The sequence below is a fragment of the Cydia splendana genome, chromosome 27 (genome assembly GCF_910591565.1).
Source record: "Cydia splendana chromosome 27, ilCydSple1.2, whole genome shotgun sequence".
In the NCBI taxonomy this organism is placed as follows: domain Eukaryota; kingdom Metazoa; phylum Arthropoda; class Insecta; order Lepidoptera; family Tortricidae; genus Cydia; species Cydia splendana.
This window is the reverse complement of record NC_085986.1, coordinates 1,883,677-1,905,278: the sequence shown is the minus strand read 5'-3', so window position 1 is coordinate 1,905,278 and position 21,602 is coordinate 1,883,677. Positions and strand designations below refer to the sequence as shown.

The 21,602-nt window shown below is 39.1% G+C and overlaps 2 protein-coding genes across 2 annotated transcripts in view; both read left to right on the top strand.

Annotated features, from left to right (window-relative positions):
- The window catches only part of LOC134803639 (P protein-like), a 118,816-nt gene that overhangs the window by 3,529 nt on the left and 93,685 nt on the right, over window positions 1-21,602 (top strand). The window contains exons 3-4 of the mRNA XM_063776423.1: window positions 11,603-11,768; window positions 17,919-17,955. Of these exons, the coding sequence (XP_063632493.1) occupies window positions 11,603-11,768; window positions 17,919-17,955 (203 nt within the window). The remainder of the gene's footprint in view (window positions 1-11,602; window positions 11,769-17,918; window positions 17,956-21,602) is intronic.
- The window catches only part of LOC134803643 (P protein-like), a 38,817-nt gene continuing 35,854 nt past the window's right edge, over window positions 18,640-21,602 (top strand). Inside the window, exons 1-2 of the mRNA XM_063776426.1 lie at window positions 18,640-18,700; window positions 19,789-19,946. Coding sequence (XP_063632496.1) covers window positions 18,640-18,700; window positions 19,789-19,946 — 219 coding nt within the window. The remainder of the gene's footprint in view (window positions 18,701-19,788; window positions 19,947-21,602) is intronic.

Here is a 21,602-nt window from a genome sequence, read left to right as displayed (position 1 = left end):
TTTCACATATGATGTATTTCTGTTGCCGCTATAACAACAAATACTAAAAACAGAATAAAAAAAGATTTAAATGGGGCTCCCGTACAACAAACGTGATTTTTGACCGAAGTTAAGCAACGTCGGGCGGGGTCAGTATTTGGATGGGTGACCGTTTTTTTTGCCGTTTTTTGCATTATGGTACGGAACCCTTCGTGCGCGAGTCCGACTCGCACTTGCCCGGTTTTTTATCAACAAATCAAGCATATACATTAAAAAAAACTGACATTTGATGAAGTGGAACTGCTGATGATGATCAGAACGGAACTCTTCAACGACGCATAGTACACGTTTGGCGATTTGTCCGCTTCGTTATGTTTGTTAAGCAAGTTAAGTTTTTAAGCCACATTTTTTTCAAGCTCTAGTTCTGATGATGGGATCCATGAGGAATCGAGGGAACTCCTCAAATCTTAAAGAGAGATTTTGTATTTCATCAGAAAATCAATCATTTTCATTAAAAACTGCCGCATTTGATGAAGTGGAACTGCTGATGATGATCAGAACAGAATTCTTCAACGACGCATAGTACACGTTTGGCTAATGAGGTGTTGCCGTATTTAGAGGTGAAATTGAACACATTTAAGTAGTTAGGCTCTGCTAGCGCCCAATATTAGGTAATAGGGGGCTAGACAAGGAAGGCTAAAGCACTTAGAGACATTTTAGGGTCAAAGAAATGCTACTTTATTTGGTTCATAAAAAGTTCAAATTAGATTGCATGAATATGTACCTACATTGTAATGTACATTTAGACCTAGGTTAATATACGTACGAATGTAACTCGATTCTAGCCGAGACAAAAAACGACTTGGGGTCGTTCTCTCATTTCGTGCAAATCGGTGATGTTCTCTCGATTTGTAAATTTTCTTTTAAATGGTAAATTTTTGGGTTTTCATGCATTGTGGATTCATTTATTGACACTTTTATGCTAAAGGCACCTTCGTAACCTTATTCCTTTTCATTTAATAAGACTGGTGGTAATGAACTACGCGCTGGTAATGAAATGGGCATGGATGGTAATTTTATCAGTGGAGGGTAATGAAACAAACTTATGAAATCGCAATAAAAAAACTTTAGTTAATGAAAATTAACACCATTAATATAATGAACAACATTAAAATCACGTGTCTTAAGCGCTGTGCAGACGATCAAGCCGACTTAACAAATACTCCGGCTTGACAATCGCGACTTATGATTTACCACCTAGCTTGTAGCGATTGTCAAGCACAATTTACGTGATTGAAGACGTATTTCGTATTGTTTATTTATTTAATGATTACACAGCACTACATCAGTCTTGTCACCAACACACTGAGAAACTACATACTTTAATTTAAAATTAACATCCAAATACACTCGACTGCCAATCCATCCACCGTAGCTCCATAAACTCGCAAAATCTCAAGCACTCATGAGTTAACAGGAGATGCACCAGGAGAAGCCTAAGGGTTATAATTCTAATGTCCGGTACAAAAAGTCTTACAAGCCTCTCTACTAGTTCAAGGCAGCCAGAGTCTCCACGAAAAGCCCAACAAGCTAAAAGTAGTAGGCTTAAGTTGTGCCTCACCTCCAAAGAAATGAAGCCCAGGGTTCCTACAATAAATATTTTTAGGTAATACATCCTAAGGAAATTCTTTGGGACCTTTTCCAATAGTGGAATGTACGTTGACTCGTAAGGGATCCAGGCTAATGCTGACGCCTCCAACTTGCTTCTGACCAGAACATTGTAAAAAACTTTTATGGGGCAAGGGTCATGGAATTCTCTGACAATGCGAGTGACAAAGCCTAATCTACTGAAGCTACAGTACCGAGTGCTTTGATATGGTCGTGAAATGTTAGCCGCGTATCGAATATGACCGCAAGATCCTTTACTGAGACGACTCTTGAGCATGTGTAGGAAATAGGGCTTGATTAAAACTACACACTTGACACTTAGCCGCATTGAAAGTCAGTTTGTTACCCCGACTCCATTGGAACAGAGATGATGAAACATCCTCCTGCAGCAACTTACAATCCTCCTCCTTCTCAACTCAATATACCAATTTAAGATCGTCGGCGTAGAGTAGACAACGAGCTTTATGGATAACCGAGGGCAGGTCATTGACCATTATTCCAAATAGGAAAGGCCCCAAGATTGAATCTTGGCTGTCACCAGAACGAGTATGGTACGGATCTGGTACGAAGTGGCCATGCTGGTCGTTGCGTGCTGCGGTTTATCACGCAGATAACTGGCAAAAATGTTAAGCAAATGTGGATTGAACCCAATAGCGTCTAGTTTGTGTAGGAATACATCGTTACCCACACGATTGAAGGCTTTTCGGAAATCATAATACAGGACGTCTATCAGGATACCCATATCCAGATGCTCTGAGATGGTGTCACTGTCAACCAAGGTCAGGTTAGTTTTCACAGACCGTTTTACTCTGAAACCATGCTGAGTGTTGCACAGGAATAATGGTTTCACTTGTTTCGACAACGTGCCATGGAGTATGGACTCAAATAGCTTTGCTAAAGCTGAAAGAAAAGAATACCTTGACTTTGGGTCGGTCTTACCCGTGAAATCTTCCAATGGTGATGATATGTACTTGTGGAGAGTAGGTACCAGATTAACCATGGAGTGTATTGGAACATTCAAATGCTCTAAACACCCCTTTAAGATATATGCAGGTACCTAAGTAGTCTGGACCAACAGTATAGAAGCCCGAAAAACTTACTTTGGTGTTAAGACCCCTTATGCAGGTACCTAAGTAGTCTGGACCAACAGCATAGAAGCCCGAAAAACTTACTTTGGTGTTAAATCCCCTTACATTTTGGTAAATTAGATCCAGTGAAGGTTTCAAATCAGGATTCCGAACTAAGTATTACTGGTTGGTTTTTGTCTGACTCCCATTGACGTTGGATTTACGAAATGACCACGATTATCGGGCTACATAGTTGGAAATAAACAGGATTCATACATTGTCGAGGGTACTCCTATTTTGAAAGTCTTGGAGTCCCCTTTGAGCTTAAGTTCATCGACAGTGCACCATGAATAACAGCAGATATGCCCGTATGTCCTCCGATCCTCAAGCTATATTCCACAGATGGATGAACTTGCGATGGTCCACCGCCCTGAGAGGGATTTTACACCGCTTTTTACTGCTGGTATCAGTTTTCTGAGATTTATCACGCATGGATTGGGAATTGTCGCTTTTGACGGCGGAGGCACTATTATTGCTTATCGGCCTGTGTTTATGTTTCTGTAGTTTCTGCCCTTTATTCCAAACATTTGCCCCGTTCTCTACCTTATCGTCGACAGGTATCAGATGATTCCAACTCACTTAGTCTCTTAGTAACGTGTCAAATTTCTCAGCACAGTCCTTGAGTGCGGTCTGGTATTATATATAGAGCGCCAGATTATGTTAATCTACTGCGCTCTAGTTAAATCCAAAAAATCACCAGTTGGGCTCCCCTATATATTATTACATAGTTTTAAATGCTTATACCAACATTCTATTTATAATAACTTAACCCTCTTTCCATTAAATGCACTGCCTGATATACATTATCATTACCTTCTAAATTCGTTCATTACCTTCCCTGGCAAAATTGGAAGGAAAAGAAATGAATGAAACAGATATGAATGAAGTTTTGGAAGTTTTCGTCGCCTAGGTCGGTTGATATCAGACCTTGATTTCGCAGAATAAGCCACACGAAAGTCAACCCTAAAACACATCAATTAGGTATAATTTTAATAATGTACAATTGGTACTTACTGTATAAATCACTAGATGGCGATGAAGATTTATCTGAACCACACTCCTTCCCGACACGAGAGAACGTAGGTATTTTCGTCAAAAGCAACATACGGACGACCGCTGTGGTAGCACGCGGCCAACTGACTGACGAACAATGTGTTGTATCCGCGGGAAGTGCTATATACCCTTGCTATATAGCAAAATATAGCGAATCCATTTCTCGCGTCGGTAATGAAGAAATTGCTTGGACCATCACTTATAAGGCTGTATAGTTTTATTATTAATTTCTTAGCGTATAATATTATAGGATATAAAACATAACTAAATTACTTGTTTACTGAACCAACAACAAGTTTTCTATTTTTAGTATCTTAAGGTTCAAATGGAGGTCAAAGTTTAACTTCACGCGTTACATGCAGAGAGGAATGAAAATAGTGGGGGTTAATTGTAAATATAAAGAAAATAACCACCTTTTTAGAATTGTTCATGGCGGGCCAATATACTTTAGGTCCTATGTTACAACCTTGCATTAACAGATATTCGAAAACACCATCACATTTTTGGTAAATTGCAAATAATACCGATTTGCACGAAATGCGAGAATGACCCCTTGCTAATTTTTTTACCTTTCAAGGTCATTTACTTCATTTATTTAAAAATGTAATATTTAAGATACAAAAGCGGAAATATGGGGGGGAGGGGGACACGCCAGTTACAACTTTGTTCCTTTCGGTGTCGAGACCCTCGGTCCGTGGGGTCCGGGAGCTCAGAGCCTGTTTCCCCAGTGACCTCAACCGGACAAACGGCTGGTTGAGGTCACTGGGGAAAAAAGAGCTGGCAGCTTCCTCGATCAACGAATAAGCGTTGCGATTCAGCGAGGAAATGCTGCCAGCATACTTGGCACTATGCCCCAGGGGCCCTCTTTAGATATAGAATAGAATAGATTTTATTCCTAAGCGCAAACAAACGAGACAATACATAAAAGAAAACACAAAATAAGATTAAAGTGCCACGAAATGGCCCCATCTCAGCATGTTGCTGGTGGCTTCCAGCGCTGATCTTCCGATGATTTTAGGTATCTGTTCAAGGTTAAATCTTTCAAAAGGCCTCTGTCAATCTGTCAATGTTAAAGCCTTTTGTTTGTACAAGTATAATCATGCAAATAGGCACACAATTTATTTCAGCAACCTGCCAAATAGTAGTAAGATTTGTCCTAAAAAAGGCCATACTTAATTATTAGAGCGTTTTCACATTGTCCTATCCGATATCGGATGTAGGATCCTACATCCGCGTCGTCAGGCCGCGGGGGCGCGCCCGGGCGCCGTCTTTAGCGGTCACGCACACTACTACAAGCATTAAGCCTACACATACGCACATAAACAAATATTATCGGTCCGTCAGCTGACGGGGGGCTCCGACTTACTACTACTTACTTACTTGGTTGGCGCGGTGACCCAAAATGAGTCTTGGCCTCCAACACAAGAGCACGCCACTTTGATCGCTCCAGAGCGGTATCCCGCCAGCTTTTGCCGACGCCGAGCTCACGGAGATCTGCCTCCACTCTATCTGCCCAACGGTATTTAGGGGGCTCCGACATGGCCGAAATAATCGGAAGCGCCTTTGCGATATCGGATGTCGGAAGGCGCTTATGACAAAAACAACTGCATGAGAGTGCCATAGGCATTAAGTCCGCCTTTTTGCGTTAATTATCGTTTTTTAGTAATAATGATTTGTTCAATGCATAAATAAATACAGAAAAACACATATATCCTACATTTTCCTTCCGACATCCGATATCGGATCGTTCAATGTGAAACCGCTCTTACTATACATTCATAATTTGCATGTGTATTACTATTAGAGATTTGCTTTATGACATCATTTGTGTCACAGTTTGTCGACAATTTGAATGTAGGTAGTGTTGTAATTTTAGCTTGTTTGTACAAATCATTTATAGGTAGTGGAACATGTCGACTTTGCCCACTTTTTGGATACTTAAAACATGATTTCCGAGAACTCATCTGGGGGCCTAAACATGATTTCTGAAAACATATCTGGGGCTACGCTCGTGAATCTATTATAGGAGCATTCCATGAAATTTTCTACCATTGACTCGTACGGACGCGAATTTTCTGAAGATTTGCAGGTATAAGAGTTTTTTTTTCTATGACAAATGGTCAGAAATATGCACAGAAAAATAATCGTCTGCTTTAAATGCCAAAATAAAGTCGCAACACAGGTAATAAAATGCGTCTTTACGGGACAGCCCGTGTAATGCTCCTATAGAATCTTTCGCTGCACGGGACTCAAAATAAGCACTCGAAGAAAAATCTAACTTTGCTCTCTTGTTGTACAAATAACTGTATTTAATCGAATGCATTAATTGTGGTCATACGCGTTCGTTTTTAAAATATAGTTAACTCATTGAGACTACCTATCATAAGAACAGTATCCTCTGAATACTCGTATCTTTACAAAAATATAATTAAATGTCTTTATATGGACAACAATTGGAGTACCTAGATATTATCCCATTTGTAAACCTATCAGCGGCGCTATCATGGTCGCACTTTTATCACTTGTTATGCCATGCGTCACTTTCGCATTTACATATTTGTTAGAACGTGACAGGCATGATGACAGATGATAAAAAACCGACCATATTAGCCCTGGCCGCCTATTTCACCAACGTGACAGGTGCGACAATTCGACAAGTCTCATAGTTGCTGACGTCACAGGCATCCATGGGCTACGGTTATAGCTTACCATCGGGCGGGCCGTATTCCTGTTTGTCACCATAATTGTATTATTTAAAAAAGCTTTATTATATGGGCAAAAAACAGGTATTTCTCTTGCGATGTTTATGATGACAATGATGACAATTGTCACAAGATTTCAAAGAACTTTCAGTAATTCTTGACAGCAAATGAGTTCTGTGTCGGAATTTCGTGACAATTGTCGTATTTCTTGTGACAATTGTCATTAGCTTCGCAAAATAAATACTTATTAACTGGCGATATAGTAGAGTTTTTTTTAAATTAACATGTTGGTGGCAAACAACCACACCGCCCGTCTGATGGTAAGCGGTTACCGTAGCCTATGGAGGCCTGTGACGTCAGTAACAGTGATGTCGACAATTGTCGGACCTGTCACGTTGGTGAAAAATATATTAAGGGCATTGTCGTTATCATATCCGCTATTATTGGTTCTGAGTGTACTTGCATTAAACTAAATAATGATAACTCCACGGCCGATTCGGCCACGGCGACTATCAGTGCCGTAGCTGGGCCTGGGCGAAGTGGGCCGTCAGAGGGCCTCGCGCGAGGCCCCTTCTTGCACAGTGAAATAAAAGGGCCTCGCAGATGCGATTTCGCCCACGGCTAGATTAGTTCACGCTACGCGGCGACTGGCGACTGTTATCAACTCCGTTGCTGGCTCTGGTGTGCTCGCAAGTGACTTAGCCGATCTTGTTAGGTTACAATCGACGTCAAAAATATGTGTACACTTTTGCAACTTACTCCTTTATTTATTTATTTATTTTAATCTTTATTGCACAATACATGAAGGTACAAATGGCGGACTTAATGCCTTAAGGCATTCTCTACCAGTCAACCAATGGGTCAAACCAGAAAGATTAAGTAGGTGCAGTGTCTTTAAAGTAAATGAATTTGTAAACAAGACTCTATATGAATATAAACTATGTTGATAAACTTACACATATACTTAATACAAATAGAGTTACATACATAATATACATAATTATATACCTTGTGTGAATAATTAAGTTGACGAAGAAGAAAGTTTGTCAAGGAAATGTTTGCGCAGCATGCGCTTGAATGTGAATTTGGTCTGCGCTTGTCTGATAGAGAGTGGGAGACCGTTCCAAAGCCTGATAGCCTGGACAGTGAAAGAATTGGACATGAAACCCGTTCGATGTTGGGGGACAATGAGCTTAAGGCTACGGGAAGAGCGGAGATCTGTGCCTGGACGTGGGGTAACAAATTTAAATTTCGAGCGGAGATACTCTGGGGCGGACGGATCAAACAAGATTGAGTAGAGAGTACACAGAATACGAAGGGACCTACGATCTCGTATAGGGAGCTAATTAAGTTTCCTACGAAAAGCAGAGATATGGTCATACTTACGAAGTCCAAACACGAACCGAATGCAGCTATTAAGTAGCCGGTCAAATTTATTTAAAGAATCTTGAGTGAGATTAGTGTAACAAACATCAGCATAATCAAGGACAGGCAGAACAAGAGCTTGGACAAGGAGAGTTTTTGTGCTGACCGGAAGAAAATGTTTATGGCGATAGAGTGCTCTTAACGTATTAATTACTCTACGACTAACGTCGGACACCTGTGGTTCCCATGTGAGCCCACTGTCAATTGTTAGCCCCAGGTTCTTCACTTGCGATGAAAGCGGAATAACTTCAGTTTCAAAGAGAACCGGCGCCAATTCCACAGTGTTTACCAAAGAGAGTAAGCGGGTGCTGCCAAGTAATATGGCCTGGCATTTAGCTGGGTTGACTGTGATACCAAAGCAATGTGACCAAGTGGAGATATGGTTAAGGTCTAAGTTTATTTCAGCGATTGCCTGGTCCAGATCCTTAGCACTCGCTTGGGTATAAAGCTGCAAGTCATCAGCATACAGATGGTAAGAGCATTTAATTTTAGAAGTAATAAGGTTAATAAAAATCGAGAAAAGAAGAGGTGAGAGAATTCCGCCCTGTGGAACTCCAGAAGTGAGAGTGCACCAGTCAGAAAACGTACGATCAGAACGAACCGCCTGACGACGGTCCTGAAGATACGAAGAGAACCAACCAGCCGCAGATGAAGATATATTCAGATGCCTAAGAGTGGCCAGTAACAGATCATGGTTAACAGCGTTAGAAGCATTAGAGAAATCGATAAGGACCAACACTGTCAACAATGAGGAGTCCATGCCGAGCCTCACGTCATCGACCACTTTGAGCAAAGCGGTGGAAGTACTGTGGCCACGACGAAAACCAGACTGAAATGAAGAAAGTAATTGATTGGAATAAATGTAAGTGGACAGTTGTTTATGGACAATAGCTTCTAAAATTTTTGAAAGAAAGGGGAGAATAGAAATGGGTCTAAAATCTTTAAGTGCACTAGGGTTGGAAACTTTAGGCAGAGGAATGACATAGGCGTGGCGCCATAACGAAGGAAAAACCCCAGAAAACATAGAGAAATTAATAACATGCGTAATAACAGGGAGAATACATTCTAAAATGGAAGTAATCATAGTTCTACTTAACTCGTCATGGCCAACAGCATTCGATTTCACAGACATTATTGTTTTTCTAATCTCCTCATCTGTGGCTGGGGTAAGAGAGAAAGCGTTTGTAGTAAAACAAGGCAGGGCACTGATTTCAGCAATACTAAGAACTTTCGAAACAGGGTCTAAGGAAGAAGGTTTTGCAAAGTGGGAATTTAGATCGTTTGCCGAAAAAAGAGAAGAAGTTAACTTGTTAGCAGATTTAACTACGCCAATCGATTTGAGAAATTTCCACGTCTCAGCTGGTGAAGACATGGCGATGTTGTGGTGAATGAATTTACGTTTTGCTGCTCTTACCATCTGGTTGCATTTATTTCTGGCAGCCTTAAAAAGGCACCAATTCTCCAATCCTTATTTTTGACGTCGATTGTAACCTAACAAGATCGGCTAAGTCACTAAGCGTGAAGAGGTAATCGATCGGCAGATAGACAACGGTACCTACTATCGCATTTAACCTCCTGAGACCCAGAAGCACTTGTTTTGTTTTTGAAATTGGAACCCTTAGTCACACAATAAAAGTTCAAAATAGATTTTGGAATATGTACAAAAAATTGTACGCAGGGACTTAGGAGGTAAAAATATTAGTAGGCATTTGATGTTTTTCTACTATTTATTCCTACTATTTGCACAGAAATTAGACGATACGTGTAACATGAGTCGTATATGCGGCAATACATTATAATTACACAAATGTTTCACTTTTATCGAACTGAAATTTGAACATTGTCATAGTGACATAAAGTCGAATTTCATCTATCTTAAAAATGTAACATAGAACCCTGTAATATTGGGCCAGCGAAATGGTGTGCTCACATGGGGGGGGGGGGGCAAAAATCGTCAAAAATCGATGACGTAATATATGGACAGCCCCAAAGGACCTTTCCTCCTTTTAAAAATCATTATCATTCAGACAAAACGCGGGCAAACGCTAGTTTTATATTATCGTCGTTATTTTAAAGGGTTCTCGTTTTTGTAAACACATAAGTAGGCATATGTATAGTACATATGTTTGAATATAAAATTCTATAATGGCGATCTGATTACATATTATTGCTGCCTCTCTTATGTAATTAGAGAACTTGAGACATTGTAGATAATAGCATTTTTAATTGCTAAACTACGAGTACATGCAATTGTTTCTAAATCATTCTTACCATATTTAAATGATTTGTAATGACAGACATACGTTTAAAATGACATTACGACTTTACATATTACAACCTTATTATGAAAAAATGTAATAGAGATGTCATCACTGATAGATATCCTTGAAACTTTTTGTTTAATACAAATATTTTGAAAATTTGTCCTAAGATTTGAACATACCTATCGTCTACTTGGTAGCTTTTGTACAGCCGAGAAAGTGGTCTACCACTTTTCGATCATCTGATTGATAGAGTCGAAAAGTGGTAGACCATTTTCTTGGCTGACCGTACCATCACACTCCGCGATTGATGCGCCATTTAGGCTCCTAGCTAAATTGGTTGTTCAATACTTACACTATAGAATTTCCAATTAATTAAGAACCCTTAATGCCATAACAATCCCGTGTGGAGTGTATATAGTCGAAAGTTTTGATTTATGACCTCCTAGTGAGTATTATATTCTTTGTTTAGGACCCATTTTGTACTTGTCACAGTGACAATAATATGAGGTCTCTAGCGACTTTCATATTGATTGTCACTGTGACAAGGTACGAAATGGGTCATAAATTAATACTTTCAACCGTATATAAAGTAGTAGGTACTCGTATGTACATACCTATACTCTGTACCTTTAGGTATTTAAATAAAAGTAAACAAAATCTACCCTCAAATGGCTCCTTAAGCCAGCTGAGGGTAGATGAAAACATTACATGATCAAAATAAGGGCTGATTTAGAACGCGAGAACTCGCATGCGAGTTTCATACCATTGCGGGTTTTGATCGGTCGGTTGAATTGGACGTAACCAACAGTCCGCAATGTAGCTAAAATCGCCTGCGAGTTCGCACGCCGTCTAAATCAGCCTTAATGTAGGTTAAAGTCAGGTCGTTCAGTGACAGATCCAGGCGGTTTTGTATTTGGTTGGTTAATCAATAAATGTTATAACTATAACTACCCGAAAACTTACAAATTGTTTGTTTACTTTTATTTGAATACCTAAAGATACAGAGTATAGCCTACAGCTATGAATATATGTAAATTAAGTAATAAGAGTCTGTGCGGAAAGAGAAGAGTCGTGGAATGTAAGGGAACCAATACATTCTACCATAGTCTAATAAAACATGGTCTTCTATTCCCAGAGTGACACAGGCCTACGTCACAACAACATGGCCGCTATATATAGCGCTATCGCATATTATCATATAGCGCTGTCGCATGATGACGTAGGCTTGTGTCAGTTAGGTGACCTAGAAAAGACGGGAATGGAGTACCAGGCGGAGTATATTATTATACCATGCATTCTACGACTATTCTCTTTCTGGACAGACTCTAAGGAGTAGTAAGTAGTAGTTAATATATAATATATCTAAAACTTTCCATAATTTCAGGAAAAATCCCAGAAATATCAAAGAATCCAGAGTCGCAGAAGCGACTGGCGAACGTACAGTCAGCCCCGATGCTACAGTCAGTACAGTCAGACGAGATTCAGTACATAGACGGCTGCACCAAGAGCGAAGCTGCAGAGAAACTGGGCAACCATGAGGGGAAACCAATGTAAGTATAGGTTGTCAATTAAAAATAATCAGAAAAGTGTTTCTGTTCTCTGGCAGGAACAGGGACAGGAACCGGTTACCTTAACCGGGGTTTTTCATAGGGTTATTTTAGAGGTGTTTATAAAAACCCCTACCATAACGGTAACCGCTTAATAAGGTAACACTTTGATTCGGTAACCGTATCAGATCGAGTTAACCTCTGTTACCGGTAACCGAAATAAAAACCCAGTCTATTCAGTTACCTCATTATGAGGTTTTTGACCAGTTCAAACGATTGTAATCTTTACGCACACTTAAATTCAACTTATTATTGAATAACCGAGGTTGGCATGGGCGGTCTATGAAGCCTCCAGCACAAACAAGTTTTTTTGCCTTTCCTTTGTTTATCTTTATACCTACTTGTGTGGTGTGTTCTTATTATAAACTCTTTATTTATTTTTCATCTTAAGTTAGGTTTGTTATAATATGAATATAAAAGTAAAATATAAAAACACTTACAAAACAATAAAAAATACATATAAACACATTATAAAAAACCTAACCTAGGGTGCCGCCGGCAGCGGGGCTTGGCCCAAGCTGCCGGTGGTCAGGGCCGCAGAGTGAGGAACCGACGTACTATACGCGCCGTGTCCAATATTACCGCCTTCTGCATCTGACCCTTGATCCAACCACCCAGCGAGAGTCTCTCTAGGTGTTGGTCGAGACTCTTCGCTATGAGACCGTTCGCTGACACAACTATCGGAACAATGATCGTCGAGTCAACATCCCACATGGCGGTAATCTCGTGAGCTAAGTCTAGGTACTTGCTGGACTTGTCCTTCTCGGCCTTCACGAGATTCTCATCATGGGGGATGGTGACGTCGGCGAGCACGGCCCGGCGCTGCGATCGGTCTATCAGCACGATGTCAGGCTTATTGGCGACAATAGTCCTGTCAGTGATGATAGATCGATCCCAATAGAGCGTGGCACGACCATTCTCGAGAACAGGCGCAGGTAAGTACTTGTAGTACGGTACTTCGCGGTCCACAAGGCCGTATAGAAGAGCAAGTTGCTGGTGAATAATCCTGGCTACGAGATTATGTCTGTGCAAGTACTCACCGTTAGCAAGATGAGAACAACCGGAAATGATATGCCTGAGTGACTCTCCGGGACGGCGGCATGCCCGACAAATGTCGACCGTACCGTCCTTCAGGATATATTTCCGATATTATAAATATTATTATATTATAACTAAAATAATTAAAATAAATAAATTAAATAAATAAAATAAATAAAATAAATAAAATAAATAAAATAAATAAAATAAATAAAATAAATAAAATAAATAAAATAAATAAAATAAATAAAATAAATAAAATAAATAAAATAAATAAAATAAATAAAATAAATAAAATAAATAAAATAAATAAAATAAATAAAATAAATAAAATAAATAAAATAAATAAAATAAATAAAATAAATAAAATAAATAAAATAAATAAAATAAATAAAATAAATAAAATAAATAAAATAAATAAAATAAATAAAATAAATAAAATAAATAAAATAAATAAAATAAATAAAATAAATAAAATAAATAAAATAAATAAAATAAATAAAATAAATAAAATAAATAAAATAAATAAAATAAATAAAATAAATAAAATAAATAAAATAAATAAAATAAATAAAATAAATAAAATAAATAAAATAAATAAAATAAATAAAATAAATAAAATAAATAAAATAAATAAAATAAATAAAATAAATAAAATAAATAAAATAAATAAAATAAATAAAATAAATAAAATCAATTAAATCAATTAAATCAATTAAATCAATTAAATCAATTAAATCAATTAAATCAATTAAATCAATTAAATCAATTAAATCAATTAAATCAATTAAATCAATTAAATCAATTAAATCAATTAAATCAATTAAATCAATTAAATCAATTAAATCAATTAAATCAATAAATTAAATTAAATAAATTTAATAAGTAAAATCAATAAAATCAACAAAATATAAATAAAGTAAATAAAATAAACAAATTTTTTAGTATTTTTTTTAGTTCTGACGGCACATCACTAAAACTACTTTAATGTAGCAAACCAGTAAGCAACCGATAATAAAGGTTACCATAACTGAATGAAAACCTGTTAAAAACCCTTAACAAAAACCCTATCGCGATGGGGTTTTGAGATTAACTCGGTTAAAGGTTAGGGTTACCGTTTCAATAAGGTTACCATTACAATCAGGTAACAGTATGATAAGGTTACCGAATGATACGGTAACCGAATCGATTGGGTTACCGAATTGATAGGATTAAGCGTAAAGAGGGGTTTTCCGGTCCTTGGGCAGGAAGCGTCAAGAGGCGGGGGAAGAAAAAAAACAACGGGTTGCACCAGTGGCGTGCCTAGGGTTTCGGAGTAAGGCAAGCCGAAAGATATGTTTTCGTAATAAATGTCCAATCTCACTCTTTGGACTCAAATGAATTTGCTAGCGAATCGCGGCAAGCTATCATAGCGCACAGGGCATACTAGGTACTACTATAATAAATAAAATAATAATAAATCATTTTATTTCAAGTAACTTTTACAGACTCATAGATATTGTTAGTATGTACTTATAGCTATGTTAGTTTTTACACTTATCACTATATATACAGAATAAATATAATTAAAATTTGATTCAATAAAATAATGTTTCTAGAAGTACAACATACCAAGTAGCGTTTAAACATAATAAGTACTTCTAGAAACATGCATATTATCACAGTGCCTCATATATGGGCAGTCAAACCTCTCGGCTATCAAACGCAGGATAGGGTTGGGGCTGGCCTGCACCCGGCGCACCAGGGATGTGCATCGCTTGCGCATAGTCGTATAAAAGCAATCTATGCGTGCTTCAGCAAACATCCCTGATGCGCTACAGAAGCGGGGCAGCCCCACCAGGACCCGGAACGCGTTGTTAAATTGGACCCGGAGAGCCCCATAGGCCCGCTGCGTGTAGTATGTCCATAAGCTGCACGTATAGAGGGAAGTGCAATATGCTCTAAAGAGAGTTAATTTCACCTCCCTAGTACAGCGCGCAAACTTACGCGCAATCATGTTTGCCCTCACCGACAGGGCTCTCCGTTCACGCTCGATATCCATGTTGTCTTTTAAGTCTGAGGAGACAATATGGCCTAAATATTTAAAGGTCCTCACCCTTTCCAGTGAACTACCGTTTAGGTTGAGGGGAGGTACCTTGGGTATCCGATAACCAGTAGGTTCAAACACCATGTATTGTGTTTTACCTACATTGTATTTTAGCCCATGTTGGATGGCGTAGGTCTCACATATACTTAAAAGTTTTCGCAAACCACAAGCCGATGCGCTCAACAAAACCATATCGTCGGCATAATACTATATCTACTAGATAGAATTTTACAAACATATCAGAGTGCCCACCGCGTACACTGAAATTTGCAAATTGCATGTTTCTTTCTCTGTCACTCTAATTACGCCTTAATTGGAGTAAACCAACAATCCTTGTGTTTTGTAAACGGCCATACAAAATTTTCTCTTAATGCGACTGACTTATCTGAGAATACACAACTCAGGTGTTGGTTTTGGCCCGGAAATGATATACTCGTATTATATCCCGTTTTTCTACAAAGTTTAACGATTTGACCTTGGTTTCGTTAAGCAATACGTGGACGCATCTCATACCGTCACAAGGAACAACTTCATCCATTGTTAACACTTATAAACGTCACAACAAACGAACAAATCCACATTCACTACTTAATTCAAATTCACTTAAATACATTGAGCTTTCGTTACTTTCGACTCGACTAAAGTGTATTATTACACTTGAAGTAAACGCGTGCCCGTGCGAACTATGCAGCTAACTTCACACCAAAAGCCAGGCTTAAATCGCCTTTTAAAATTGCTATACATACCAACAAATAGTTACATCGTTCTATGGCGGTTTGTAGGCTTAGACCACCTAGAGCGGGACGAAAAAGCAAGCCCGGTTGCAAGCCGACGAGTGCGAGCAGGATAGCTGAATTCTCAGCAGATATTCATCCTACGCCTGATTTCTTTCGCGCGGAGGAGGCGCCACGGCAAAAATTTGCAACACGCTGGCGCCGCGGTCCGACTCCGACCGCTGTGACTTGAATTTAATAATACGGGTTCATTTGGCGCGCGGTTTAAAAATAATCTATATTGATAATTAAGATAAGGTAAGGCAAATAAGGCAAGCCCGGCCTTAGGGGTTGTATGGAAGTACCGCCACTGGGTTGCACTCTGGGAGTGCCGGCAGAAGTGAAAACTCAATGACAGTGTAACAGTTTTTCGATCAGCTCACGTGTCCGTCTTACGTCTTACGAATTTTACGGTCGTGACACCTGTCGCGAGTTTAACATTTTTTCCCCATCACAAATAGTGCACAGCGCCGCTAAAGAAGTTTTCACTTCAAAAATTTCCTTGCATCAATTCCTACAGTTCCGAAAGCTTTTCCTAATCAATATTTAGGGTTTGCATATACGGTATAATAATCACCAGTGCCGTAATTGAGCTCTTCAGGCAATTAATGACCCTCAATTGATGGTCAATATCTAGAACGTTTATACTGACCAAGTCCTAGTCGGGGGTGTATAAATTATATTTCTTAAGTTCATGATTAAGCCCAAAGAAATCCCGAGAATTTCCTGTGAGCCGTGTAAAATAAGCTCAATCTATAGTTTTTTTTAACAATCAATATAAATGTAACTTAGCAAATCTTACACAATGCGAAAATTTGATGATTTGGTCTAAATATAAATCTTTATTTTATAACATTTATCTTTACAACATTCGCCCTGCTGAGCTAACCGAAGTTGCCGTTTTCCGGCTCGGAAAAGAATAATAGAATAAGAACAAACCTCATGTAAAATGTCATTCTATGGAACTTGCTAACTATGTAAATAAAATTCACTAGTACAGTCAACAATAGAGCTATGAATACAGGCAAAGTGTCAAAAATATGTATACAGTACTTTATTGCCTGTACATTACGGTCGTGTATACATGTTTTTGGCACTTTGTCTGTATTCATAGCTCTGTTGTTGACTGTACATTCGTCATTCTTTGACAATTTCAATATGGCGGTTTGTTTACATAGTTAGCAAGTTCCATAGAATGACACTTTAGTTGTCGGCCGAGGCCAAGCATTTCTTTCTTTACGTATATAATATATACCATATGCTCTTGTGGCACGGACGTGGACCGACTGGGACACCACGGATTATCTTGTCAAAAAAGTGCAGGCCGTTTTTCGAGACATGCGTCGCTTAATGACATAGTCCGTCGGTCTCTTGCCACCATCAATGTGCCTGCTCTTCTTGAGCCGACTGGCATTATCAGAGATGGTGGCAAGAGGCCCGATGGAGTGTCCTTAGTTCCTTGGAGCTTGGGACGGATGTTGGTGTGGGATGCTACCTGCGTAGACACACTGGCACCGTCCCACCTCCAACGGACTACTGTAAAAGCGGGCGGAGCGGCGGAAAGCGCCGAAATTCTAAAACGTAACAAATATAAGAGCCTCGGTAGAGAGTACCATTTTGTACCATTTGGTGTTGAAACTCTAGGTCCATGGGGTCCCAGCGCGCATAAGTTGTTCGCAGAAATCGCGAAGCGTCTGGTTGACGTAACTGGTGACCGAAGAGCTGGCAGCTACCTCGCACAACGTATCAGCATTGCGATACAGCGAGGAAATGCCGCCAGCATCCTTGGTACAATGCCTCAAGGGCCTATTTTAGATTTAAGCTAGTTATTAATTTCGTTTAGTAGTACCACTGTATATATATTGTATGTAAATAAATGTTTTAAAATATATACCTACTTTAGGTATCTAATATACTATGTCAACACAGGTCGTGAAGGTTCTCTTTATTCTTTTTTAATTTTCACAAGAGTGGCAAAGTTTGTTCTCATTTTGGCTGGTAAGATTGACTTTTAGTGGTGATTTTGAATGATACATACTTAATTTAATTTGGTTAACTCGTTAAATAAGGTTAACTGGAAGAGATCCCTCAAAGGGATAAGTTCGCCTTTGTACTTCTTACTAATTGTATGTTATTTTTAATATGTCTTTTTGTACAATAAAGAGTTTACTACTACTACTATTACTTTTCTTTCAGTTCGGAGCATAGACTTCCATCTTCTCGACCATCGCAGGTACCAAAGTAACAATTTGTTCGTGAGTCATGGGTGTTTTCCATAAATTTAAGTATTATATTATATCTCGTTGTATGAGTACCCATAACACAAGCCTTTTCTTGATCTTACTGTGGGGTTTAGTCAGTTTGTGTAAGGATGTCCTATAATATTTATTTTTACCACACCAGCTCGGAAACGCTTACTTTGCACTTCAAAAACTGATAGCAAAGTTGCATTTTATTCACATGTGAGGCAAAGTAATCAAAATGCAAATTTCGAGTTGTTTTCTTATGTTCTGGTAGAATTGACTTTTAAATGACGATTTTGGATGATAAATATTTAATAACATTTATTTGGTTTGATTGTGTTTGATATTTTACATTTAATATTTGCTTCGGGTTGGTGTGGTGAAAATTTTTGTTTTTCACTCGGGGCAAATTTTGTTTAACCCTTGTGCTTTGAAACCATCGCAACGCTCAAGATTCAATTTTTCGAACCACTCGCTACGCTCGTGGTTCAATTTTGGAATCTTTCGCTTGCTCGGGTATCAATATTAGCACGAGCGGTTAAACAACAACTTTGCCCCCTTGTAAAACAAATAACTATTATTTATATGTGTGTTGTTAGATGGCACGTGGCCGCCACTACGTGAAGATGACAATTCTTCTCAGCTGCTGGGTGTTTTTTACTGCCTGCTTCATGATGTACAATGAGAAGAAGGAAAACGTCAGCATAACTGCGGTGGTCCCTGGAGAAATTAAAGGTAGTACAGCGACATCTATTCGATGTCGTTCTCTACATATTGTCGTGGAACTTTTAGACTGGGATGGAAGAGTCGATTTTCGATAATACCCGACGTACGTTCTATACTACTCGTAGCAAAGATGAAGTTTGTAGAAATCTTGTGTGAATTGTTAAAATCTGTTAAAATTACTTTGATCAGCAGCGGTATCTTGGTCGCATTTTTATCACCTGTCATGCCATGCGTCACTTTCGCACTTACATATTTGTTAGAACGTGACAGATGCCTGTCACGTGACAAATGATAAAGAGCCGACCATATTAGCCCTACTGTACGGATATGATGGTAGTTCTTGTCTACGTGAAAGCGTGATATAACGATATCCGTCACTTTCAATCGCGCTCTGTTAAAAAGCGACGGATGTTTTGTCACGTGGATGAACCCATCCATAATAGGCCTGCTGGACCCCTATCCGACAAGCGACGTTTGACGTATCGTGTTGATCTCCCGTTGATGTGGGAAAAATTCATAAGTCCTCGAATACGCACAATGTCAAAATTTGACATTAGCAATCCACAGTTAAGTGACAACCAAACCAAACCGAACCACCCCGAGTTCAGAGTTGAGTTTTGGATGTACCAAATGATATTATCCACAGTGGATCGAATCAACACTTGATAGAATCAACACGCAATAAAATCAACTGTTGATTTGACGTGGATGCGAAATCTGACAGCTGTACATGTCGAATTTGGCCCCCTTCTCTGCAATTTTGATACTTATAATGAAGAATACATGAAGAAGAAAAAGTGTGAATTTTATACTCCCCCTCCTTGCGTCGTAATCCTCAGTAATGAGGGTCGTGACCTCCCTTTTGAATCACCTTCTCTCTCACAATCTCTCTCCATCTGGTTCTGTCCTTGGCGGTGTGGAGAGCCATGTGGACTGTGGAGTCAAAGGCGGTGCGGGTCTAGTCGGACCAACGTATTGAACTGCGTTCACGTCCAGGCCTTTTCCCATCCACTTTGCCGGTCACAAAAAGCTTTTCGAGGCTGACACCTTGCTATATGTCCGAATAAAAAAAATACTCATGAACTGCTTTTTTCCAGAGTTCCCAATGCCGATAGAAAAAGCAGAGTCAATACTTCTGAAACTAACGGGTCCGTTCATGTCCAAAAATGATGAGAGGCGGCTGAACTCCACTGCGTTACTGGACCATCAGAAACTTGAAGTGTGGTTGGAAGGAGACAGGAACAATGTTACTGAGGTGTGAATGACTAAATTTACAGCACATTAATGCAAAATGGGGCATTATATCTATGAAATGGGACCTTATTGTCGAAGGCGCTTACGCCGCACAGCGTCGCGTGGATTGAATTTATATCGGAGCATCGTTAATAATGGCGTAAGCGCCATCGACAATAAGGTCCCTTTTCATAGATAACGTCACAAATTATGTTGTCAGCCATTGTACAATAGGGAATATTACGCGAATCTCTGCGTAGGGGGCGCTACTACCACAATCCATCACAATCTGGGGGTTTACCGCGAAACAAGAACATCGAAATTTCGTTATCTAACCTCTTTATCACTCTTGCATATTCGAGCGATAAAGAGGCAGATAAATAAATTTCAATTTTCGCGTTTCCCGGTAGGCCCTTGTTAACAAACCGCCTTGATGCATCCATGTGATATTTTATTGTCTGTGAATACTTGTCAAAAATAGTTTAAGGCACAGTATGTATAAGTTGTTCTTTGGTTTACTAGCTAGCTTAGTGCTGCACTCTGGCGGCAGAACATTGCAGTAATACCCCCTATTATACCACACTTTGATCTAGTTATGTTTTTGTAATTTTGTATTGTGTTTTTGACCTTCCTTTTTTCTCAACTAAACTGAAGTGCTGATTTAAACTTTCACGATTATTAAACATTATCAAACTACACAACGGGACTTAATCGCGTATTTAAGTTTTAAGATTTACCTCCGACGTTTCGAGAACGGCGTTGTCCCCGTGGTCTCAGAGAGTTTTTCAAAGTTCGAAAAACTCGCGCGGCTAGAAGATGTTGATGTCAACTTGAACCAGTCTTCTCCGAGACCACGGGGACAACGCCGTCCTCGAAACGTCGGAGGTAAATCTTAAAACTTAAATACGCGATTAAGGCCCGTTGTGTAGTTTGATAAACTGAAGTGCTATGATAATGGATTGCTTTCTGTACATTTAATGCATCCTGATACATTCAATTGGGTCAATGTTTAACTCAACTTTAAATTAAGCAGCTTAACACATTCAGTGCCGAGGACCCGACTATCGGGTATTTTATGATTTCGTTCCCAGGCCAGACGACCCGATAGTCGGGATCGTGGTACTACAGCTCTATATGACGAAATTGTTGTGGCCTGGCGCGGATGTCTTGTTTGCCTCGTTGGCAATGAATGTGTTAAAACCACTCGCGTGGCAAGAAGCCTCGAGAGGGCTGCTCACCAGCAGCGTATGCGGCGTCCGCCATTTTTAACTTTGACACCAGTAAATATTGTTTTGTTTTTTTTCTACTGACATTTTGGGTTACCAAACTTTACCTATACTTATACAGTGGAACCTCTATAGCACGAATCTCAACGCCAAAAACTTCGTGTTAACGAGGTTTCGTCTTATCGAGGTCATCGACTTAGGGAGGTTCTTATAGGTTTTTATTCGTCTTAAAGAGGTTTCGAGTTATAGAGGTAGAACGATTGAAAAATTCGTGTTAGAGAGGTAATTATAGAAACTCAGAAAGTAGTCTTTATTCTCTGTTTCGAGTTACCGAGGTTTGTTAGTAAGTAACTTCGAGTTATAGAGGTGGTAAAACAATACGACTACTTTTTCGAGTTGTGTAGAGGTCAAATTTCATTTTTCGAGTTATAGAGGTAGAATATGTACTGGAT